The sequence below is a fragment of the Hoplias malabaricus genome, chromosome 2 (genome assembly GCF_029633855.1).
Source record: "Hoplias malabaricus isolate fHopMal1 chromosome 2, fHopMal1.hap1, whole genome shotgun sequence".
Taxonomy (NCBI): domain Eukaryota; kingdom Metazoa; phylum Chordata; class Actinopteri; order Characiformes; family Erythrinidae; genus Hoplias; species Hoplias malabaricus.
In genome coordinates this window covers 42177294-42204279 of record NC_089801.1, presented here as the reverse complement: position 1 = coordinate 42204279, position 26986 = coordinate 42177294, and the positions used below count along the sequence as shown (strand labels likewise).

The 26986-nt window shown below is 38.3% G+C and overlaps 1 protein-coding gene across 1 annotated transcript; it reads right to left on the bottom strand.

Annotated features, from left to right (window-relative positions):
- Window positions 1-31: 31 nt before the first annotated feature.
- On the bottom strand, window positions 32-21298 carry slc24a2 (solute carrier family 24 member 2). Its single transcript, XM_066660300.1, has 10 exons — window positions 20429-21298; window positions 7274-7306; window positions 7034-7142; window positions 6497-6568; window positions 6008-6088; window positions 5757-5761; window positions 4108-4242; window positions 3828-3917; window positions 1329-1495; window positions 32-1096 (listed from the first exon to the last, which is right to left on the bottom strand). The coding sequence occupies exons 1-10, from the start codon at window positions 21296-21298 to the stop codon at window positions 847-849; spliced, it is 1812 nt and encodes a 603-aa protein (XP_066516397.1). The 3' UTR covers window positions 32-846.
- Window positions 21299-26986: the final 5688 nt, after the last annotated feature.

Here is a 26986-nt window from a genome sequence, read left to right as displayed (position 1 = left end):
TGCTAACTGGCTTCTGCGACTTATTAGCAGCATTAAGCATGTAGCTCAAGCACTAAACATGTCATGGCTGGGGATAATGGTGTAAATTTAATTTCTCACTGAACTATGGCTTTATTATGAAGGAGGAGAACAGAAAAATGGCAACCACTTTGAAAGTCATTTCAAAGAAGACAACATACAAAATGTTGTAGTTCCAAAGAATAAATGTAGTTCAGTTTGATTATATTCAGAAAAACTCTCAGCAATAAATCTGCAAATCAGTATTGAACACTGCCAATCTAGAAGCCTGAATGCTAGCGCTAAAGTCTGCCATGATAAAGTGGTACAGTCTCTGAACCCATTTAGCAGACCAACGTCTCCCAACATCAGCATCAGTTTTTATACTTCCAACACAAGGCTTTTATTTTGAAAAATCTATTAATAATATAGTGTGAAGGTCAAGTCCCGAACTTTTTTTCCAGTCTCTCCTTTTTTCCCTGAGTCTTTGGAGATGGAGATAAATTATGTCCAGCTCTTCTCCCCGTTTTCAGTTTCCAGTACATGTCCATCTTTGTAATTGTTACAGTTTAAATGCTACTGATATGTGCCGACTACTCCCCATAGCCTGACACTGTCCCATGGCTTTCTTGTCCCATGAAAAATTGAACAAATATAATTATTAAAATTAATGAAAATATCAGTAGAAATTAAACAAACACAGTTCCTTCGTGGGAAAAGTTTTTCTAATGCCATTTTAAGCATTTTTACCCCATGTTCTCGCTTCCTCCCGACGATTCTGTGAGAGTTTTTGAGGTCAGGTAATGTGCGCTGCAGCAAGGATCCATCAGGGGGCGCCAGACGTGCCTCTCAGATGGAGACGGGGCAGGTGATGACTTTGTCTTCCAGCATGACGCTCACCACCAAGAAGACGAAGTAGAGCATGAACATGAAGAAGCCCAGCAGTTTGCTCATCCTCCACTTGCAGACGGCGATGGAGACAATGACAAAGAGGAGCATGAGGAACAGCAGCACGATGGCGCAGAAAAGGCCGTTGCTGCTTACCGTCATCGCCTTCAGGTTGTGTGTCGCAGAGTACAGCAGCCATGGGAACGGCAAACTGAGAACAAATAAATGTATTTTTATGTATGAGATGCTCGCCTAACTTTATATTAGTCAAAATTTTATATAACGAGTGTAACTAAAAATATAATGTTAGATTTAAGATAAATGAACTATATATTTTTTGTGGTGAATGAATCATAACAATATTTGTTATTAAACTGGACATTGATTCCACACATTATAACGATGATGACAGTTTCAGGGTATGGTGAAGAGTGTCCTCATACCCCACAGTGATGTCAAATATGTTAGATCCCACTGAGCTGGACACAGCCATGTCCCCCAGGCCTTTTCTAGCCACGATGACGGAGGTGATGAGGTCGGGGATTGAGGTCCCAGCTGCGAGGATGGTCAGCCCCATGATCTCCTCTGTGATTCCTATAGTTTCTCCAACCTGCAGGTAAAGCACAGCATTCACACAATTATTTACAAGACTTGAAGGATTCTCACAGGTTACATAAAAATAATCTTGCATTCTGATAAAGAGAACATTGGCAGCAACACAGATTTTCATAGCAATCCAGACTGTCTACTTTTCCTGCAATCTAGAACCAAGTTACAATTTGGTCGATTCTGACATGTGAATTCACATGCACAACCAGTAGCGCTGCTGCTATGGCCATGTAACCTGAAGGGACAGGGCTTTTTACAGCAGTACAGTAGATCTAATGCTGTAGAACGAAATGCTAAGAGCAGACGTGTGAACACAAAACCCTATATAACTCACAACAAACTATAAAATACTGTCTTTTAATCTATCGGGAGGGTGGACTACAGGGTGTTTATTGTGGCAGTGTCTGTCTTTTTACTCTTTATGGTTGGTGAATTAGCTGGTTCATTAATCTATTGAATTAAAATGATTGAATGTTTCAGTAGGCACCGCCTGTGTCGCAGATTGATGTTTTGCAGCTGTGATTTCAATATCAACACCATTCTTCTTCCAGGAACAAACAGTGAAATTTCTAATTGTCTGAAGTAAGAGGGGGTGTTTGTATGGATGTTTGTTGGGCAGTCCATCACCAAATGTGCAGATGTTAATAAGTGGCTCCATCTATAGGAGTGAATGTACTTAATTGCAATGTTTCTCATAAAAATTGTTAGTAGAGATGAAATCCACTTGTTAAGTGTGACGCAATGCTTGACATTTGCCATTTCTGGATCCAATCATGCCTTTGGTCCCTTGTCATACATTCATAAGACTGCTGAAAGCTGAATGTTTCAATCAATTTTGTAATCTCAGTTCAGGACTTCAGAAAAGAAAATGAATTAAATATTAAAAGAAGCAAACGTGTCTTTGGCAGAACAATTTGAAAATTCGCAGCTCATTCTGATCTTTGTGATCTGCTGTGGGGACTGACGGGCCTGCTACGTCTCTGAGAGCACAGGAGCCACAGAGAGAGAGCTGCTTCTGCTCTGTCTCTGGGAGCAGAGGTCCTACATAGAAACAGCTGTGCCTCCCGCAGCTCCATCTATACACTCTAAAAAATGCTGGGTTTGTCCCTATTGGACCCAGTGTTGGGTTGCCAAATTGACCCAACTTGGATTATTTAAACCCAACCATTTTTTAGAGTGTAAGAGCAGAGGACTGTGGAGAGAGAGCTCTGTCTCCCATAGATCTGTCTCTGGAAAACAAGAAACCACGTAGGGAGAGCTGTGTCTCCTGCTCACGGTCAATCCCAGTGTTGTAATGAATTGTGCTACCGGTATCTTTGATACTTATATAAGAAGTATCAAAGATTTGTACAGAAAGTTAGTAGATTTGGTGCTAGTCTTCTTTTAATATAACTCACCAGAAGGTCTGAAAAGTCGATAAATTTTGCAGCAAATCCACTAAGTTTTGCCGTTCTGAGCAGTAGTTTGGACCCGGACGTGACTTTTCACAAGGTTGATACATCAGCACTTAACAAGCTGATGGGATTCTTTTCATTAATTAATTTTTAAGTTTCATGTTCTCCAGTACCTCTTTTTTTTCATAATAGAATTAAAGCAACACCAGGTATTTTGCTCGGTAATTTTTCTCCTGGGCTTCCAGCAGTGCTGAGACCAGAGTAGCAATGAGACATGCCCTTTTATCCCTGTTACATCCCATTGTAATTATAAAGTAAAAAATATTACCTAGTGTTAGTTTAAACACTGCATGTAGTGCTTAGGATATTACTGGTAGGTTAAGTTTCCCATCTTCAAAAAATTCAAAACATGATAAAATAATGTAGGCAATAATAGAAAGCGCAGCTCAAATTGTGATTTAATATAAAATAGTTTATTATTTCAGCCCTAGGGTCTCTGAGGCTCTTCAGCCCATCCGTGTTGTCTGAAGATGCTCTGAAGTTTTAAAAGTAACCTATGTGTCAGTGCCTTAAAGAGAATTTGGAGGAACATAAATGGCCAGCTAATTGGCTTTTGGGATTTTGCTGCTTTTATCTTTCTGGCCAGAGCTTCACCACAGCCCAGAGAGATACCTTCACCTTCAGCTACCTTTACCAGCTTAACACATTTTCTCTCTCTCTCTCTCTCTCTCTCTCTCTCTCTCTCTCTCTCTCTCTCTCTCTCTCTCTCTCTCTCATATCGTCATGTGAAATTGCTGAAATAATGAGAATAGGTCTACACAACTAATGTCAATTAACATCAGTCTCTCCTGGACATCAGTTGTAAAAAGCACTATACAAATAAATTTGATTTTATCTCCAGAGAACACAGTTACACTGTAACATTTTAAAAAGCCTCACCTGGTGAGCCCACCACACCATCAGATAGGAGAAGGCAGCAATCCAGGAGATGGCCCCCAGGAATGTGATGGGGAAGAACTTCTTGGAAGTCTGAGTGAAATAAATGGCAAAGAAGGGTTATACCAAGACTTAGCCAGTGCACTGACACCTAGTGTCCTGGATGTATCAGAGATCCTGTATTGAACCTTCTACAACATGGTGGACCAGAGGGAGGGACCCGCTCTAGTTAATCAACTCAGGTTAATTCAAGGAGCACAAAGTGGTTAGATTCAGCAGGTACCTCTCTGCGGACGTCTGGCAGACTTAACCACAGTGGGAACACAATGGGCATGATGAAGAGGTATGTGGCTTGTTTCCGGGGCGTATCTGGCCATGCTAGGCTGAGAGGCTGATCTTCTCCCTCCTCCTCCTCTCCCTGAGAAGTAAATCACACACAAACCCAAAGACATAAATCATACTCTTACAGCCAATAATAATCAAACCATGCTGTCAGCCTGTAATTGCGACTCATTGTAATTGGGGCTCTTCATTTACTCATTGTCAAAACACTCTGGAAATGAATGATCCTAAACATGCCCAACTGACCCTGAAATTCCTACAGGGTATCCGCAGGTATTGGAAAATAAAATTCAAGACTTTTAAGACCTTTTATATACCACTTAGAAACCAAATTTATACCATTTTGCAATAGCAAAATGGCATAAAATAGAGCATACAACACCAATGCTCTGTTTAACAACTTTACTGTAACTATGTGATTCCTGTATTACTGTACCTCTTTGCAAAAAAAAAAAACAATACACAAGGATTTTGTTTAGTTATTTTTGAAGTACCTCATGATGTAAAGGAATACAGTTGTGTACTGATAATATTTCAAGGTGATTGTATTCTATTTGGACACTGATTCAGCGTGTAATTTTTAAAATGCAAATCCTATTTTTCAGTAAAGAGGTAAAGCAACGTTAAAAAAAAAGTAACAGCGGTTTTGCTTTTAATTTTGGCACATATTCTACATGTAAGTTTGGAAAAGCAATGAGGTGTGTGTATCGAATTTCATGTTGTGCTATTGCAGTGATTGCTCTTCAATTTGACATTAATTAAAAAATTAAGGTTTTCAATCTGTTTTCATTGAATGTACACTTCCCCATGCCTACAGTACCATTTTCGCTGGCTAAAATCAACAGGTGAAGGTAGCTGAAACGAGAGCCCATCAGAGCTATAAATAATGCCATTGCTTCTGCTTAGTTTAGTCTGCTATTAAAACAGCATGCAATGTGTGAAAATCAGATTAAAAACATAAGTGTATTATCTGTCCATTAAATTTTAAGACCTTTGGGAGATGGATTTATATTTTAAGACAAGTTATGGTCATTTTTTATTTAGATAAACAAATTTAATACTTGGACTCAAACCCACAACCTCAAGGACTTTGAAGCTGTGTGACTACAACACTAACTGATGTGCCACCATGCCACCCCTGGTATAGATTCATAATCACTAAAAAGCTGTATTTGAACAACAGAGATACAATCATAGATTCAATTTAAAAATAACTTATTGTGACTGGTCTTTAGCCTGGAGTTTCACAGATGGGTCTAAGGAATTAAGAATATAACTTAATTTAAAGTAGTAAAATAAAAATATCCTACATGCCATCACTGTCCAAAGAAAAACAAGCATCTCCAAAATAGTAACTTTACAGGTAAAGGAAGAAACTGTCAATGGAAGAAATTTGTTCCATGTAGTTATGGAGCATTTCTATTGGTCCATTCACCATAAAATTTCCACACTGTTAAAGCCAACTGCTAGTAAACTTAAAAAAAACAAAACACAGAAACGGAGATACATGTTTTTCTTTGGCCAGCGACTATTACGCTAATCCATTAGATCCTCACATAGGTACTAGGCAACTCTCTTCCTTCCAGAAACCACAACTCCAGCTCTTTTCAGGGGTAATCAGGTAGGCACACACCTATCATGCTCATATCATATCATGTTATTGACACATTACTAGCTTTAATAAATATGTTTATTAATATAAGACAACTATACATGCATAAATATTTATAAATAATAAATAACCCTACATTTCTAGAGGTTACCAGATTATGTTTGTGACTGCTGTATGTTCAGTAGTTTTACAGTGTTACTTTGTTTCCTATGTTTCCAAGATCATGAACAGACCTCTTGTCCCACACTGCCATTCATGGGAGGAGTCACTTCCACTTCCACACTGCTGCTGTTGCGCAGGTTTTTATCAACTGAAGGAAAGAGAGAAAGAAAGGAAAGGAAAACACTAGAAGGTCAGCAATTTCTGAAATACATAAAAGACACAGCCATGGCCTGATTATAGAAAAGTGGGACTAGAACCAGAAGGTCTCTGGTTTGATGCACTCAGATGGTAAGAAAATTGGGTCGTGTCGAGTGAAGAAACAGCATAGTCTCCTCCCTCAACATCCACAGCTGAGGGGTCTTTAAACAAGGCACCTAAACCCCAAATGCTCTGTGACTCAGGCTGTGTGTGACCGGATATGAATGAGCATGAATACTGGTGTTGATAAAAAATAAGCTGGTAAGTACAAAGCTGGAAATGGTAAACAAAGCAATACAGCACTTCTTGATGACACCATACATAATCGCCGGTTAATAATATCCTGAACAGGACTCACCCACGCCATTTGCTTCTTCGCCCTTTTTTCGTGCAATCTTGTGCAGAATAGAAGCCTTCTCCTTGAATTTTCCTGGAAGACACATGTATAATTACACACTGTAATTGCCTGTATGATTTGGTGCAGTGTTTCCCTCAGTGTAGACCTTCACCTGGCAGTAGGGTGTGGTATTCATATATAAACATATGAACAGACATAATCATCTCAGTATTGTTTGTACTTAATGTGTTGTTCAGATCAGACATGTGTTTTTATAATAAATAATAAGACAGTACACAGTATATATTTTTGGAACAACTATTCTCGAAGCAAACACACATAGCATGGCGGGCATCCCTCCCCAGCACTCAGGGAGCTGTTGGGGGTTAATTGCCTTGCTCAAGAACACTTCAGCTGTGGATACTGAGAGAGGAGACAGTGCTGTTCCTTCAATCCTGGTGACCTTCCAGTGCCAAACACAGTTCTCTAACGATTAGGCCACTACTGCCCCTATACTATATATATATACTGTTTTAAATTAGCGTGTGTGTGTTTTACCTTCTCCAAGTGGGTCCAATGTGTGGATCATCAGAAAGAAGATGCTGTTTCTCATCAGTGAATTGTGCAAAGAGGCAGAGCTTCCTCCTCTCTGTAGACGGGGCTTAGCCTAAATGACAGACAAAGAGCATGACAGTTTAGCAGCCCTGCCATGCCACTCTACCAGAATCATCAAAAAAGGATATCCAGTCTGAACATATTTATTTATATATTTAATGTGACATAAATATAAATGTGTACCGAGAGTTTGTTTTCATCATCTGCATTGTTGGCCTAAAAGAAAGAGACATGAGTGAGATTATAACTCAAATTACAGTTCATATGTTATCATCAATTAAATTAACATTATTTCATAAATAGTGTATCAATCAATCAATCACATTTATTTACAACTGATGTTGTCACAAAGCAGCTTCACAGAATTACAGTAAACACAAAGTTTTGACATGAAATGTAAAAATGTAAAGAATGTAAAATTCCCCCTAGTAATCAAGCCAAGAGCGACGGTGGCAAGGAAAACTCCCTCAGAGCTCAGAGGAAGAAACCTTGGGAGGAACCAAGGCTCACAAGGCGGGGACCCATCCGCCTCTGGTCAATCTACTGGTGATAATAGTTAAGAGTCCATGAAAACTTCAGTGGGCAGCTCGATGGCAATTAGTGGTGGCTGGAGTGTGGGCAGCTGACTGAAGCGTGTATTGATGCACATGACCTACTTTATTCTGATAAAATGGCATTTATATTTGTGACTTATGTTCATCAAAACTCAAACCGAACTCATGTTGCAGCATTCTACAGTGTCAGTTACACTTACTTAGGAGCATTAATTCAAGTTCACATTCAATTTAAATTTATGCTATTAAAATTATAAATTTACCCAGTGAACTTGTAATCACCAATAATAAAATAAGTTATTAAAATTACATCATTTATAAATTTCAGTTTACAACAAAATTCCACTTCTTTTCCAACATTTTCTGCATAATTAAATCAATAATGTTTGGACTGATGTGAAATGCTCCATTCTAGAGAAAATTACCCAGTCAGAATTTTGGAGTGTGGAAATGAATGGAAGCAGAAGTCCTCCCCTAAAAGTTTCTCAAAAAGTGGAGACACTAAACAATCGTGGACACAGCAGATGTCTGACCATAGTTTGAGTTAGAGGTGGTGGTGTTTAAATACGTTTTTGGTGGACGTGCAGGACACTGCACAAGATGAAATATATTCTGGATGTGTGTTTTAGGTGGAAACACCTGGTTTCATTCGCCATCACTGGAAAGTGTTCCTAATGTTTCTCACAATCAAATTAATTATTTCACACCAAAATATTGAAGAACTGAATGGGGCTGGGTGCTAACGTGTTCATTCCTGTTTCCAAGGTCCCATGTTCCCTCTAACTGTAACGCAACTTAATGACAAAATGTCAAAAATGAAAAAGTGTTCCAAGGTTTTTTGTTTCCTGTTTCTACATTTGTGCTCTCCCAGGATCCTGGTCCTTAGCACTATGAAGCACATATTTAGGACATGAAAAATAAGATCCAGAGCTCTGTATTCGCTTAATATATGGCACAGTCTAATATGGGAAATATAGGCTAAGATCGCACTGCCCTATGGTTGTCAGTTTGACATAAACTTGAGGGACATTATCAAATGATATCATCAAACTCACATTAAAATTTGACCCACAGAGAACACTGGTGTTAAAACTATGGCAAGCAACAATAAGTATGGGTAGTTTTCCTAACAAATCCAAACCCCAGGAGAGTTTGGTATTTCTTCAGGGTTGGATTTGACCTGGAGCACCACTGATGTAGTAATTTAAATGTCTATTAAAATGGTAACTACAGGTTTTGTTGTGTGTATATACAGTAGCTTTTTCCCCCAAAAATGAAATGCCTATATTTTCTGAACTATTTGAATATTACTTGTTGTAACGTGACTTTAGTGTTGTATCTCCAGTGCTAAATTTAAGCAAACCTCTGACACCAAGCATGTCTTCACTGATTGAGTGCATATATTTTAAAGGCTCTATTAGGATCCCATAAAACACAGCTACATAAACAGCTAGTTTTCTCTCCCTGTGTTTTTATACAGGAAGGCATTAAGGATTTAGTAAAGGTTGAGTTTTGTGTACAAATATGAGAAGCAAAATTTTAAGAGGACACTCTTAAAAATAAAGGTACATTAAAAATTTCTTGACGTTTGCCATAGAGGAACCACCAATTTCTGCTAACAAAATTTTCATTGGTAAAGAACCTGTGCACCAAGAGAAGATTCTTTAAAACGTACACACAACTCAATTCACTATTTATGGAACCGCTTTGTGGCATTTTTTAAATAGTGCACATGCAAGACAGTCAAAATACAATGTAAATTTAGGTTAAATTTAACTCTACCACAAATTTCAAATGTGGTCATTTAAATTCTGTGTTTCGTTTTTTGTGTTTGTGAATTATCATTAAAAATAAATGACAACACAAACAATATTTTGGAATGACCTGTGACAACTAATGCAGAATTATGTACTGGAATAATTTCTTTTACTTTGTAAAACATCAGTTAATTAGTGTAGCACACTAGTACATTGTTAGTTTTCTGTATTTTGACAAAGGCTAAACTTCAATCACATCACTCTCGTGTGTTTTTCATGAAAATCTGAACCATAAATATATTTATTAAACATATAATGTCTTAAACATGATGAAGAATTCTTTTAGTTGAATTCAGCATGCTGTTCCTGTCCTGATGCCATTTTAATTGTATTGGTTGATTTCTAAATGGAGATGTGGATTATTCATTCATTCATTCATTCTTTCATTCATTCATTATATGTAACCGCTTATCCAATTCAGGGTCACGGTGGGTCCAGAGCCTTTCTGGAATCATTGGATGCAAGGCGGGAACACACCCTGGAGGGGGCGCCACTCCTTCACAGGGCAATACACTCACACATTCACTCACACACACACCTACAGACACTTTTGAGTTGCTAATCAGATGTGGATTAGTAAAAACAAATTAGTTCAATGCCCTCATTAAACATGGATCACAGGATAGTTACAGTCATTAAGCACAGGAAACATATTTAACTTAAAATTGCAGAGAAGCTTCAAACTAAATATGATGCCAAATTGTTCAGTATTTATTTGATCTACTATAAACTTCTGTGCCCTATCATGCCACATTAACACATACATTTTAACAGACCAGGGCGACACGGTGGCGCAGCAGGTAGTGTCGCAGTCACACAGCTCCAGGGGCCTGGAGGTTGTGGGTTCGATTCCCGCTCCGGGTGACTGTCTGTGAGGAGTTGGTGTGTTCTCCCCGTGTCCGCGTGGGTTTCCTCCCACAGTCCAAAAACACACGTTGCAGGTGGATTGGTGACTCGAAAGTGTCCGTAGGTGTGAGTGAATGTGTGTGTGTCTGTGTTGCCCTGTGAAGGACTGGCGCCCCCTCCAGGGTGTATTCCCGCCTTGCGCCCAATGATTCCAGGTAGGCTCTGGACCCCCCGCGACCCTAAATTGGATAAGCGGTTACAGATAATGGATGGATGGATTTTAACAGACCACAACCTAATATATTTTTTTACCTTGAAGTTACAGCTTACAGCTTCAAAATAAAAAAAATATATATATTACCTAGTGTTATTTTAAAACCGTAAATCTGTGTTCAATAAATTCTTCCTCTTCAATTAAAAAGTGTTTTTAAAACTTAAACCATGTTAAGAATGTGATCTAATGGCCACGGAACAGTTTGTGTCTTTTACCAAACTTAACGCTTCTTCAGATATGAACACATCCACAGCTGCCTGTGTTAATACTTTAAACAATTCAACACTATGGGTCTGAAAGAAAATTGAGCTGACGAGAAAAAGCCTAAACTGAGTCAATGAAATAGACACAATACACATTTATTAACACACAACAAGAAACACCAGTGCTAGCATGTTTAGCCATGTGCTAATTCATTGGTGGCAAAACTATTTCTGGAAGGCTCCCTTTTGTAGATGATAATATTTTCAAGATTGAAAATAGCACATAAATGGGCATTAACATTTGCAAAATAAGGTAAGTATTCAGACAGTTTTGTGACCTTTGTTGGCTGAACAAATGTAATTGTAGGTAAAATAATGATAAAGATTTTATGGGAAACATGTTGGACTGTGCACGTTGTCACCTTGTGTTTGTCACCAGTTAAAAAGGCATTGCCTGTAAGTGATAATGTTTTGTTATTATTAATATGTAATTTGGGTTGTATTTCTTTTGAATGGCAAGTTTGGATGGTGTATTTTGTCTGATTTTTCATAAACTAGTGGGTTGTGAGTATGGACATTGTGTGTATGCTATACTTGTAGTTGGGTTTGTTTGCAAGTGTAAGTGTTTGCACTGTCTCCTCTCTCAGTATCCACAGCTGAAGTGTTCTTGAGCAAGGCAATTAACCCCCAACAGCTCCCTGGGTGCTGGGGAGGGATGCCCGCCATGCTATGTGTGTTTGCTTCGAGAAAGTGTATTAATTTATATATGTTTGTATTTTCAGTTTTACATCGGTCATGCCATAAATGCTCTAAACATCACGTTGTGGTCTGGAGAGTTACTGTGTGAAGGTGGTTAGCTTGCTGGATAGCTGGATGTGGCATTCAGTGAGGCCAGTACCATAAGGATAATTAAGCAAAATGTGTTTACATGTGAAAAATGTGCAGGTGCACATATTCATTATATTAATTTTTATGCTAATTCTTGATATCTCTATTTTATGTTTGACTAGTAATAAAATGTTTTAATGGTATGTGCAGATTCATATCTTCAAAATATAGTTTTGGATATCTCCAATTCAGTTTTGTCTAGTAAAATTAATATTATTGATACCTAAAACTATGTAAATAAATATTGCAGATATTCATTCATTGTAACTAATTTTACAGTTCAGGTTCACTGTGGGTCCTAGGTAGGGAGCCTACCCTGCATCATTGAATGCAAGACGGGAACACACTCTTGAGTGGGTGCCAGTCACAAGATGACACACATATTCACACACTCACAACTATGAACATTTTAGAGTAGGCAATCTACCTACCAATGTGTGTGTGTTTTTTTTTTTTTTTGGTGGGGGACGGGATGCACTGTAGGAAGAAACCAGAGCACCCAGAGGGTGTATCTGAGTATAACTCTTCTGGCATTTAATTGGAAATGTTAAGCGCTAACACGTTGTGCTACAGATTAACGTTTCTCTGTCCACGATCCTGTTCCTGTCCCTGGCTTCGGGAGGCAGTGGGGGATTAGCTGTGACTGGCCTCCAGGATGAACAGAATTATCCTGGTGGCATCCGTGATGGGTTAAAAAAAAATTAGAGGTCAGCCAAGCCCTGTGTCACTTACTATAAATAAATGACAATAAGATCCTGCTAATTGTCATTAATTTATATTAATGTTATGAGATACGTATACAGATTTAAAGGCTTAAAAATGACTGTTAAATTACATGTCTTCACTGCAACCATTATGTTTTGGCAAGTAAAAGCATCTTTAATCTGGCCAGTACAGATAATATTTCTTATTAGGAGATCATTGTAAGAAGGATATAAGATTAAAACATTATATATTTTTCCTTTTTATGTGATCTAAATCTAAATAACCAATTAAGTAAAACTGTATAAAATTAATCTTAAATAAATAATATTGTATTATTACAACTACCTCATGAATAGAAATTATAATAATAATACATCATCAGGTTTAAACTAATTTCACTTTCCAAGACATTTTTTGCAGTGTTCAGGAATATGTTGACATACTCTACATGCCGATAACACATTCTGGTGTACCAATCACTTCCATGGCCACAGGTGTATAAAACTGAGCAACCAGGCATGCAGACAGCTTCTACAAACATTTGTAAAAGAATGGGTTGCCCTCAGGAGCTCAGTGAATTCTGTGTATGTCCCGTGATAGGATACCATCTGTGCAATGAGTCCAGTTGCAAAAGTTCCTTGCTACTCACTATATTCCAGAGGCAACTGTCAGTGGTATTATAACATAGAAGCATCTAGGAATGACAGAATCTCAGCCATGAAATTATAGGCCACAAAAAAATAGCAGAGCACAGTCAGCAGATGCTGAGGTACATAGTGCACAGAGGATGACAACTTTATGCAGAGTCAATTCTTACAGACCTCCAAACTTCTTGTGGCTTTTAGATTAGTTCAAGAACAGTGCGTACAGAGCTTCAGAGTTTCCAAGACTGAGCAGCTGCATCCAAATCTTAAAAAACCAAGTGTAATGCAAAGCGTCAGATGCAGTGGTGTAAAGCACACTGCCACTGGACTCTAGAGCAGTGGAGATGTGCTCTCTGGAGTGACAAATCACGCATCTGTCTGGCAGTCCACTGGATAAGTCTTGGTTTGGCAGTTGCCAGGGGAAACCATACTTGTCTGACTGCATTATCCCAAGTATAAAGTTTGGTGGATGGTGAATGCTGTGAGGTTGTTTTTTGGAATTTGGGCTCGGCCTCTTATTTCCAGTGAAAGCAACTCTTAAAGCTTCAAAATACCATGACATGATGGACAATTTCATGCTCCCAACTTTGTGGTAACACTTTGGGGATGGTCCCTTCCTGTTCCAACATGACTGCACACCAGTGCACAAATCAAGGTCCATAAAGACATGGATGAGCGAATTTGATGTGGCCTCAACCCAATAGAACACATTTTTGATTAATTAGAATGGAGACTGTGTGCTATACCATCTCATCCAGCATCAGTGTCTGACCTCACAAATGCGCTTCTGGAAGAATTGTCAAAAACTCCCATATACACACTCCTAAACCCTGTGGAAAGCCTTCCCAGAAGAGTTGAAGTTGTTATAGTTGCAAAAGGTTGGCCGACTTTATATTAAACCTTTTGGATTAAGAATGGGGTGTCACATAAATTCTTATGCAGGCGAAGGCAGACAAGCGAATACTTTTGGCAATACTGTGTATATTGTCACAGGAGAAGCAACAAATGGCAACAAGGTAAGAGGACACATTGGTACCATTATAAGAGCTTGTGCTGAAAATGATTAATATCCTGAGGTAAAATGATGCTTAACTTTTATTTTCACAAATATATTACTGAACATAACTGCAAAGGAATGTCTTATATGAGAATTAAAATCAAACTGTACAAGGATACGCTTTAAGGTTGCCTTAGTACACAGCCTAGGATTAGCCTTAGATTTAGCACACAGTAGGTGTTACAATTATGGATAAAATGTGGAAATCTGGTCCAATATCTATGTGCAAGTGTTGATTTATGGGGAAATAAACTGGTTTATTCAGGGAATACAAGCACATGAGACATATTGCACAGTATAAAAAAATATAAAAAATTACTACATTTATAAAAATGCTAAAATCTTTATAAATACTATTATATATATATATATATATATATATATATATATATATATATATATATCATATAAATATATATATATATAAATATATATATATCATATAAATAAATATATTCATATATATATATATATATATATGAATATATTTATTTATATGATGTACTATCTATATAAGAAAAAAGTGTAAGTTGTTATGCAAGTCACCTCAGTCAAGATCACTGGACAAAGTCCCTTGGAATTAGTTCAGGCTTCCAATGAGGGGCTAATTCACTTTGTAGAGTTACAGTTTGACTATTAGTGAGGGCTAAAACCAGGTGATGAAGCAGTTAGCTATCTTTAGCATGCTAAACTGAGACTAACATAGAATTGTTCCCACTTTATAACAACATTCTCATTTCAATTTTCACTAATTCTTAACCATTATAAGCATTAATTCTGTCCATGCTATCATCAGAAAGTGAATGAAATGCTAATATCAAGTGCACAAAACTCTAATCAACGAATTAGTTCACAGTACACAATGGTTTAACACTCTGTAATCCCAAACCCAGGGGATTATAACAGTTTGAAAAGGTCTGTAACATTGAACCACAGCTCAGAGTATTGCACTTACATAAGCAGTTAAGAAGGAACAGCAGTTCCTAGACTCAAGGCCAGATCCTTTTATGCACTGACTATAATCAAGGATGATTAAGCAGCTACTGGACAATCCAAGTGACTGAAAAAAAACGCTGTGTCATCCTCCCTCAGATGCCTTGCAGAAATTTTTTGACAAATGTCTCCAAATGTCCTACTCTAAAGCTGCCTCTGCACATTACCTAATAATAACCTAAAATATTAAAATTGACACACTGTCAATTTTTAAACCTCCCAGTGTCACTTCTAGACTGAGAATAATCACCCTACCAAAAACATCCAGCCAACCAGATTTGGGGACCAATGATTTGGGACAAAATGTGAAAAGAAAAATAGTATTAGAAAACACATGATGAGTTTTACTGTTTAAGGGGCATGTGTAATGACTAGCACCAGGCTAATTGGTGTATATTACATTAAATGCATTAGCCTGGTAGGTCCAGTGCAAACTAAAGTAATGCCAATTATGTCATGGTAGATAGACAGCATTAGATTCAATTTCATATATCAAATGGTCACAGAAGTACTAAGAACAGAGCAGAATATATGAATTATTGCAAAATTGCTGTGGGGATTTGGCACAAAACCTCAGTACCACTGTTCCCCAAACTAATGCTGGGGAGTTTTATATCCCTCTAGTCCATGCTTAGTATTGTAATTTGTATTTGTAAAGAAATTAAACCTGCTGTATATGTACAACTGAACATATTTTTCAGTAATAGGTGAACCTTAAATCCTGGATATCCCACATTAGGAGAGGTGTCTAAGAACATGTGGAGATGTAGTGTACAACAAACTCAAAATAAGTTAGGGCAAGCAAAATATACATGAAGATTGATTGATTGAATAATGAAGATGAATATAAAAGAATACAGACGATCCAACATTTTTAATCATTCCACTATAAGCAGGAGGGGACAAAATTCTAAAAGGCAATACACAACTGCTTAATCATTGTGAACTTCGATCCCTCAGATGGCACTACAATGAGGAACTGTTATGTTACTGCTTATATGTAGCCAAAACGCCCCTGGCGTAACATTAGTGAGGTCCGATACTAATTTTGGATGATCAGTTCTGGCACTAAACCCATCCCAAAGGCACTGAATGGAGAACACGGATGGGTTTATTCCTCTCCAGCCCGTGCTTGGCATTAGGTATGTTGACCTTAGGCTAATGGGCAGCTGCTCCAGGATGTCTTTGTACAATGTTAGCTCCATAAGCAGAAGCAGAGTAATTCTTCTGATTATTCTTCATTTTATGAAACAGCCATTATATTAACATTTAGTGGCCTGGACGTGAGAAAGATTTTGTACTGAAACCTATTGTAAACATGGCTGATCCCATGGTAGGATAATCATCTCTGTGAAGCATAAAGTGGTTCATTCAAGGACTACAAAAAATATATTCTTGTCTGGTGCTGTTGATTGATTAACACATTAATCTCACAATATTCTGAAATTAAATGTAATTAATCACATTTTCTGTTCTTAAGACTGAAGCTTTTAATAATGGATATTTAAATGTAAAATAACTCATCAACTATTAAACATGATATTAAATTAAAGTTAAAATGCTAGTACTTTCTTGTATTTTGTATGGTAGGGAGCTAAATGTGTGATATTCATGACCAACTGGTGAGGGGAAACAATTCTGTTTTATCTCAGTGTCATTTTCATGTTTTTTGAATTAGAATCTCTTAATCTGCTGAGTAAAAGTTTCAGGGAGAGCAGGACATTGAACCATTAATTGAAAATATTAATTCTACAATGCAGCTCATATTTCAAATACAGAACTTGTGTGTGTGTGTGTGTTTGTGTGTAAGTGTGTGTGTGCACGCACACATAAGAGATAGAGAGAGAAATAATTTTCTGCATGCATTAACGGGTGTAAATGCAATAATATTAACAGCATTAGTTTTTTCATCTCTGCCTTTCCGCCCAGTGTAGATCTCCTAGCAAATAAATTCCAACACATGCACATGCTAACAAGGATCATCATTGGGTTTTTGCTGGAGGGGTGGGGGCTTATTTATTTATTTTATTTTGTTTAACTTAATTTGAAAACAAGAATGTAGTTCTTCAGCATTTCCTCATAGGCAGGTCACTGCGCTAAGTGTTAAGAGTATTTTTGTTGTGGTTAAGTGGGAATACAAATATATCCTCTCGTTTTCCACTTACTCATATTGCATTGCTATTAGCTGTGCAACACTAAGAAAAACTAGATGAGTGAAAAACATTCCTGTGATGGAGTTCTGCATTTCTGAATGCAGGTGACACCTGGCTATACTTAGCCCCACTAACAGGATTAGTTTATGAGCTACTAATGAGATTTGCCCAGAGTGGTGGCTGACAGACAGTAAAAAGCACATGTGCTGCCTCCTTCCAGTCATCTCTCCATATCTTCATCTCTAATCTCTCCAACATTCCATGTCATCATCTCACCATCTCTCCAGTTATGCATCTCTCCATCTCCCCAGTTTCATCCCTCCATCTACATCTCTACACCCCACCTTTTCTCCTCCTGTACATTTCTACTTCTCATCTCCCCTTTTCCTTGTTCATCCACTTATACATCTCCCTATCTCCCCATTTCTCCATTTCCCTACTTTTCACCATGTCACCATTTCTTCATCCATCCATTTCATTATCCGTGTGAGTGTAAAAAGGTTTTCTTGATTTCTGAGAGAAAAATAAGTTCTGCTGAAACATGAAATATTTGGAGGAACCTGAGATATAAGAGAGATATAAACAAGATGTATCTGCAGATTAACTTCAGTTCATTGGAATTATTTTAACAATTATTATTCCAATCCAGGGCGGCACGTGGCGCAGCAGGTAGTGTTGCAGTCATACAGCCCCAGGGACCTGGAGGTTGTGAGTTCAAGTCCCGCTCCAGATGACTGTCTGTGAGGAGTTTGGTGTGTTCTCCCCGTGTCCGTGTGGGTTTCCTCTGGGTGCTCTGGTTTCCTCCCACAGTCCAAAAACACACGTTGGTAGGTGAATTGGCCACTCAAAAGTGTTCATAGGTGTGTGTGTGTGTGTGTGTGTTGCCTTGTGAAGGACAGGCACCCCCTCCAGGGTGTATAGCTGCCTTGCACCCAGTGATTCCAGGTAGGCTCTGGACCCAACGCGACCCTGAACCAAATAAGTGGTTACAGATAATGAATGAATTATTACAATCAGTTTTAGACCATTTCTAATGGGTTTGTTCATTGTGGGATGCTTGGTTCATGACAAATGGACCAGTAGGAATGATCCAAAATTTCCATCTCTCTCTCTATCTGACTTTAAAATTGCTCACACCACATTTCCACCTCTTTCCCCACACTTCTCCCTCTCCACACTCTGGTATTCTATCTTCTGTATGTACCAAGTAAATGTACCAGGAACATAAAATTGCTTGCCATTGACAAATTGCTAATCAGTAAGACTCAAGATCAAATATGAAACCCTACCCTTGAAAAATGAATAATTCACTAATAACCAGTGAATAATAATTCCACGAAATTCCATGAGGAATACTAAGATGTATCACAGTACTGTTTGTTGGAGTCATAATCCCAAACTTTAATCAAAGGTGGCTTTGTATGGCTTTTAACATATGAATACTGAGTACTGATTTGTGGGTGTTTGTTGAGCCATACACATATCTAAAAGTCTGCTAGACTACACACCACATAAGATCAAGCAACAAATATGACTCAAGCTGTGTGACAGCTAAAGCAGCAAGATCAAGACCCAATCTCTCAGCCTTCAAAAGTAAGGTCAGCAAGGCTGTTCAATCCTGACCCTGGAGATATACCCCCTAAAGATTTCAGATCCAACACATCCAGGTCTAATATTCAAGCTTCATTACCTGGATCAGGTTTACTAGCATTGCAGCAAAACTGTGCATGCTGGTACATCTCTAGAACCAGGAATTAAATAAGCAAAGAGAACATAATTTGACCAAAGTGTCTCATGCAGACTTTTGGGTACCTGCTAGACTACCTCCCTACAAGTCTTTCCATATCTTGAATAACTATAGTCTGTAATGGCAAGTGTTTTTTTCATTCTAATTGATCTCAGCACACCTTTGATAAATGAAATTATGAAATGTGGATTAATTTCTGAGAATGTCACTTTACAATTCACAACCTCCCATTCTGTCTTTGTGACTAGTCCACAGTTTACAATACAAACACTTAACAAAGTTGTTTCAGTAGGTTGGTCATGAGCCTTTGACAGATAAACAGCTCACACAGTCTGGTGCTAAAGCTAGCAGCATTTCAAGCCCAATGGTAGCTTGCACTTGATATAATTCAGCAATACTACATAGATCATCCATGCAAGGTAAATAGAACGCTTCAACCAAAAGTTGAAAGGGCAGAAGAAGGTTTCATATTTGAGTTATGTCACAAAGCTGAAACTGAGAAAACTTACACCTTGCTCAAGATATAAGATATGCTGTACATTCAAAATTTGGAAATGACCTGAACTGAGAGTCCACAAATCATTTATTCAATCATCAATAACATCTGTACCTGAAATGGCATAACCAACTATATCTTGATCAGTAATTTCAAATTCTCCTGAAATCACTGGAGTAATCCTGGAGTACTTGAATATTTTAAGGCTTTAACTCACCCACTTCACACTGTAAACATCACACATATTATCTTAACACTAAGAGGTTCTTGAGAAACAGGGCCCTGACTAGTTAGATCATGTTTGCAGGAAGCACACTAATATGTACAGGGCAGAGGGCCTTCCAAAAATATAAAAAGGCTTGTGTGGCTTGTGGACTTGGTCTAGTGTGTTGTGTTGGGAAAATGCATCAATACCCAAAACATAATGCCACTAGAACTGGGATTGGGTAGTTCTAGGGACACTATGTTCTGCATACTGGACTAAGTGCATTACTTCTGATTTCCCTGCTCTTGAATTAGGGCATGCGTGTATCATGAAGGATCCAAACGGGCAAGCAAGCATACCCCAAAATCTGAACCTTCCTTTCTATTATCTGGTTATCTCTTTCTCTCAGTGCCCAACGGGTGTTTAGTCCTCCCACAGCTGTTTACCCAGGTGACGCAAGTGCCAAAGCCTAATCCAGAGGATCTGGGTGATAAAACAGGTGACCACCTCTGATTTCCTTTGCCAAAGTACCTGACTGCTTGCCTAATAGTTCCCAAGCTTGATCCTGGAATACCCTTGCTTTGCACAGATCTCTGTCTTACCTGTTCCTAATAAGTATACTTCAGCAGTTTGTCAGTTACCTGATTAGTTGAATCAGGTTTACTCTCCAAAAAATGAATAGATGCACTAGAACATGATGCCAGTAAGAAAAATGGACAAAGGGACCCTATGTTACGGTAAATGTGTCCAACTTACCTTTGAAACCTCGATTTCTTCCACCTGGTTTCTGCTCATTATGCTCTTGACCAATGCTTCCACGTTGGCATTAAATTTCATGAAAAGTACATAGGAAAAGTACCCTGTCAGGAGGGCAATGCTCTCCAAATATGTGATGTAATTATCCAGGAAAAAGACGATGAGCATGATGAGGTCCATGATGTAGAAGGACACATCTCGGAAGAGTGGCCACCAGGTAAGGTTCAGGATCTCACGAGAGAACAAGGCGCACATCCCGATGACAAAAAGGATGTTGAAGACAGCAGAGCCCACGATAGTGCCAATGCCAACATTGCTGTGGGAGATGAACACACCAATCACAGAGGTGAAAAGCTCAGGGGCAGAGCCTCCAGCAGCCATGAATGTGGCACCTGCCACATCATCAGAAATCTGGAGCTTCTCAGTGATGACAGTGAGGGCTGGGACAAAGAACTCGTCACAGACAATTGCAAGAGCAATGAACATGTACAGCATGCCAAACATGTGCAGAACCACAGCTCCCTGACGCCTCTCTTCCAGACTGAACAGGTCCTCAGGGTATTCTCCTTGGCCTTCCATTCCAGATGCCATTGCGATAGGTATGTCCAATGAAATGTTACTTTGTCCATCTGTGGAACGCAGAGTTCGGTGGGACAGCGGATCTCCTGGTCCTCCAAGCATAACCTTGGCTGTTTCTTTGAAGGCACTCCATGCCAGGAGCAGAGAGAGGGCGCAGAGGCTGAGAACAAAACCCAAAATCCGTGAAGGGCGCATCTTCCTCCTGACATGCTGCCTATGTGGCCGCTTGCTACTCTGAAATGTGAAACCGAGCTCCGGCCCCAGCTCTACGCAGGAGAACTTGGGAACCATGGTTGATGAGCGGCGGTCCAGTACACTGTCTCTGAACTAAGGAGTGCCAAACATGGTGCTGCTCACAGTTAAACCTGATCGAAAGGGAGGACTCCCCAATTCCAAACAGGGTCAAGATCCTCTAAGGGTTTCCTCATAATAATACCTGAAAAAATGGAAAAAGCAGAAAGGGGATTAGATCAGGACCAAAATCTTCTTTAGTAACTTTGAAACCTTTGAGTCAACCTTGAGGATGTTACTTATTGCAAAGGTATCTCTCTTCATGCTTATTTCACTTGTTGTGAATTTGTGAAAATCAGGTGAGCTGACTCAAAGGCACAAATGAGAATTTCAGTCACCTAATTTTTACCTATTACCTTTGAGTGTCCATGTGATGGAGGGCCTTGTGGATGACCTTTGCCTAATTTCCAATTAATTTGGTTATCAATGTACTGACCTTTCAGACCTCAATTTTTCACACAAGTTTTCACAATTTTTCACATACTATGACCACATCACCTAAAGTACCAAATATGGGACTTAAGATTAATAATATATCCATGCCTACAACTCCTTCCTATGGTTATCCAGCAATTGTCCTGCAGGTTTCTTCAAACATCTGACTAAAACGATCCATTTGTAGTGGAAACTGTAAAACTGTGATTGTGACCACTGCTGTATGTGTATTTCTTGGACACAGAGAGAGATCAGCACTGTGCTGTTGAACAGTGGAACTGTGATCTTTAAATTGATGGAGCTCCATCAAATACATTTCGGATGAGCTTGATTTGTGTTTGTGATCCAGAACTAACCAATGTAATGCTCATAGGTAAATGCAAACAAATGCTCACAGAAACACCTAATACTCTGCTTTAACAGGTATCCACTGATCTTTAGCTATGCATTCTGTTAAAAATAAATAATGCAAATGAAAAAAATAATAAAAAGTGCAGAAAATGGATGCGAATACAGTGTAAATTGCAACAGGAGTAGAGCAAAGGGCAAATTCTGAGGACGGTGAGCAGAGCACAGCGTCCATCTGCTGAGATAATGATTTAATCCGATCAATAAGCTGCTGATATCCTGACTTTCTCTCTCCAGCTTCCTGAATCTAATTTACTACATTTTATTTCACTCTACTTTAGAAAGACTCTAGGAATATCTCTACCAAGTTCAATTTACATTACACTCTGCTTAATATACACCTCTGATATAATACCATCAAACAAACATGTATTGAACAATGCTTCAGAGTCCATTTAAAAACTGGGGGAAACAAAACAAAACAAACAATTGCAGATAAAACTGAAAAAATTTATCTGCACAAACACAAACATCACCTTTCTTTTTTAACAAATCCTGTTGAAGTTTCTGGACAACATCTAAGAGTGCAAGGTAGTACTTAATTATAATAAGCTTATTACCCCTTAGAAACCTCAATTAATTTCGTAATTTGCTCTATATTGTATATAGCTTGCAATATACTTTGCATGGTATCACTTAGTTTCATGGTTATTTACATTTATTTTGGCAGATTCAGAGCAGATTCAGTTTTAATTTTTTTTGAAATGGTTTCCTTTTTTTTGGAAATGTTTTTCACTTATAATAATAAAAAAATAACAATTAAAAAAGTATAAACATTGCTCTTCAATGCATTACACAATCCAATAACATCCAATGAAATAGTAATCTGATTATTATATATCCTCTTTTACATACAAACACAAAAGTTTGAACTTTTTTCCACCTTCCTTAACAGTTCTTCAGTATTCTACTTACCACAAAAGGTTTCATTATTAAAAGGTGTCTTAAATAATTCAACACTAAGTAAAGAGAGGTCTCTACACCATGGCTGACGTTGATTACATTCCAGAACCATTTTTTTTAAACATATTAACCAACAAACAAACCGAATAAAAAAAACTATATAGTTTTACCTCCATATCTGTGGTTAGTTTTTGCAGAGTGAGAGAGGGAGAGGCTTCAGAGGTAGGAAATCAGTACAAAGCTCAGAGAGCATGGATCAGCAGTGAGTCTCAGAACAGCATCTGATCACAATCACAGCTAAATCCCTCTCTCTTGCTCTCTTGCGCTCTCTCTCTCTCTCTCTCTCTCTCGTCCTTAACCAACCTGCTCTTTCCTGTCCTTCACCAGGCAAGGTGAGGTCAGAACAGGGCTCAGTTATAAAAAAGGACCAGAGAAATCACAAACATCTGATTTATGAGTTTATGATCAATTCTGTCAAATCTGGATGATATCTGGATACATTCTGTCAAATGTCTTTATGTCTTTAAAGTCTTGAGTTTTCCTCTTTTAGCAAAATACCTGAACATTTTTAAATATAAATGATTGGATAGATTGGTAGATGAATAGAGACGTGGTTTGTGAAATAATCAAATATTTAGATGAATATGGAATCTGGAATATATGGTTTGAAAGTATAGCTCCATGGATAAGAGAACTGAGTGATAAATGTTGAGAACCGTGGAAACATTTGCTTGTAATAATGTTTGAATGGATGAATTGATCATCTGAAAGGAGATATAGATGGCTGGTTGATGGATGGATGAATAAACATTTGGCTGATAAATATTGAGGGAAGGATGGTGGAAGATACCTGTTGTTGGATGTATAATCTGAAGGATATGTTGTTATTTGGTTGGATAGATGGATGTATAGATGCTAAATATTGAGGGAAGGACAGTGGAAGGTAGATGCTTGATTGATTGTTTAATGATAGAATGTATATGTAGTTGAGTCGATGAAAATATGTCTGAATGATGGATGGTGGGTGGGTGGATGAATAGACAGTTGGCTGCTGGAGGATGGAGATGGATGCCTGAATTGATGATTAGCCATTAACCAATAGGATAAAAGGTTGCTAGAATTGACAGATTGCTGGATGCAGGATGGTGTCATAGATGGATGACAGATAGACAAGAATGTTTATAGCTGAATAATAAAGCAGTATTTGCTGACTCTTATTACCTTGGTTTATATATGATATGGAATGATTCATTGACCGAATGGTATTATATTGTCTGTTGTAGTTTCTGAGGGTGGGGTACATTGCCCTTCACCCCTATTTTGGCCTCAGGAAGTGTCATTTCCATGGTTTTGTTGGAAATAAAGCTGTGAATGAATGGTGGCTGGGTCTGGTTGAGAGCTGGATCTAATCCTGTGCTCTGCAGCTATAGATTACTGCATCTTTGTGAGGAGGAGCAGATTAGGTCTGTAAGTGCCAAAGCTCCTGCCTGGGCTTTAAATAGAGCTACAGCACACATACACACACACACACACAAACACAGCTGAGGACATTTCAGCTTAGCCACATACTAATTCCAACATCAATCATCTTCCACTGTCTTGAAGCAGTGGAAGCAGGAGTTAGGAGTTTGGTCCATTGTTTCTGCACCTAGACAATGAACAACATGGAAACATAGTAATGTAGCACTTAGTACGGAAAATGCATATGTTGGTTTCTTTTAACATCAAACTTGTAAGGTGGATTTTGATTCTGACTACATCTAAAATGCATAAACAAATGCCTGAAACAAAGAAAGGAAATGGCATAAGTTCCTTATGATCCTTTGGACACTTGTTTTGAAATTTCTTGGAAATTTTCTTATACTGTCTGACAAACAAATTGTAGAAATCAAATGATACTTTTTATGTGTAAAGATAAATGTAAAATAGTACAATATTAGCTTGAAAGAATAAGTTTATTGGGGAAAACTGTACAAATCTGTAGCCTGGATACAAGATGAGATACTATTGGGCATGGAGGCAAACGTTCCATATGGCATGCTCCTGAATATTTGAGCAAAGATGTTTCAGCTGGGTCTGTATATCCTGCACATTCATAGGTTCCAGGAGCTGGCATTCCAGCTGATCCCATAAAAAACATTTTATTAGGGATAAATCTGGAGACTGAGGCCAAGAAAGTGTTGCAATCTGGGAGAAACATTCCTGGGAAACCTTGGCAGTGTGTGAGTGAGCATTATCCTGCTGAAAAATACCAGTTTGAAGGCCTGCCATGAGAGACAACTCAGGAGGATGTGCCTTAAATGTAATGAAAAACAAATTTCAAAGTTCTCCATTAAATAACCAGTTTCCTGAAGAACGTTTATGAAAATAGTGTTTTTTTGTAAATCATACAGTTTGTATTAGACATGTGGTTAAGGTGATTTAGAATCCATATGGATGACTGGAGAAGGAGTTCCCAACCTTTCATTCATTCATTCATTCATTCATTCATTCATTCATCTGTAACCGCTTATCCAGTTCAGGGTCACGGTGGGTCCAGAGCCAACCTGGAGGGGGCGCCAATCCTTCACAGGGCGACACACACTCACATAATCACTCACACCTATGGACACTTTTGAGTCACCAATCCACCTACCAACAGGTGTTTTTGGACTGTGGGAGGAAACCGGAGCACCCGGAGGAAACCCATGCGGACATGGGGAGAACACACCACACTCCTCACAGACAGCCAGTTCCCAACCTATATTGTCCAAAATCAAGGCAATGATCACAACACTTACAAGTGCCTAATGGTAATATACTAAAATACACAAAAATAATTATGTACAATAAGACTGACAAAATCCAATTTAAAACAAGAATCCAGTTTTCATCTAAAACACATCAATAGGTTTCCTCTCCTATTAGGAAATCTTCTCTCCAGCCTGTTTGTTGTTGTACTGTTGGATTTATAATAGCACAAACTGTGATTTTGGGGAAGAAAAAGAAAAAAAAAAAATATATATATATATAGTCTACAGTGATAGTTGCGATTGTCCAATATTTCACACAATACAGTCTAAATAAGACTTTTCTATCCCAAAGATCACTCTAAGTAGGCTACTATGTGGAGAGAAAAAGAACAAAAGAACAAAAATAATAAATAAATAAAAATAATAAAATATCCATCCATCCACCCCATTAATAACAGTTGACTAGTTGTGTAGGACATTGTGCAGCCATAGTTTGAATTAGTCTATTCACCGGTTCTTCCTAGCCTACTGAACATCTTATCTGCTTGGGTACCCTTAGAAAAAACTTATTTGAATATTTGAAGGCGAGGCTTCTAATAGAGGGACTGTAGATACCACGTTTTCACCGCTGCTCTTAGCACTAACTTCAGCATGCTCAGAGTCATCATGGTGTGACAAAGACTGAGGTTGATCCTGAGAGATCTTTGCAAACCAAGAAGCTTTTTCAGCTGAATCAACCCGGTGGTCAACTTGATCACTCTCTAGCTGTGTTCCTCCCCCTTCTCCAAAATCAAGGTTTCCCCTCTCTTTCTCCTTATACAAATTTCCCATGTCTCCAATTAGTCTCGCCTCTGGAATCTCCTGCAAATCAGTGACCCATTGACTTGTCCTGTGATCACACACATCAGTCTGATCATCATATATGGACAGGTTATGACTGACAGAATCAGTAACATAAGAGTCACTGGTAGGAAATTTACTGGCATTAGTAAATTTTGATGAACAGTTTTTATTTGTCCTGTGTTAAGCTTATAAATCCTATAAACATTCAGTGAGTTGTTCTTATTACTACTACATAAACCATACTCTCCCACCGATCAGCCAATGGTACGGTGTGGTGTGTGATTTGTTTACTCCTGCCAGCTGTAGTAACTACGCAATGAGAGAGCTTTCAAAATTTGCACCCCTGTCTGAATGTAAACGTGTTGGG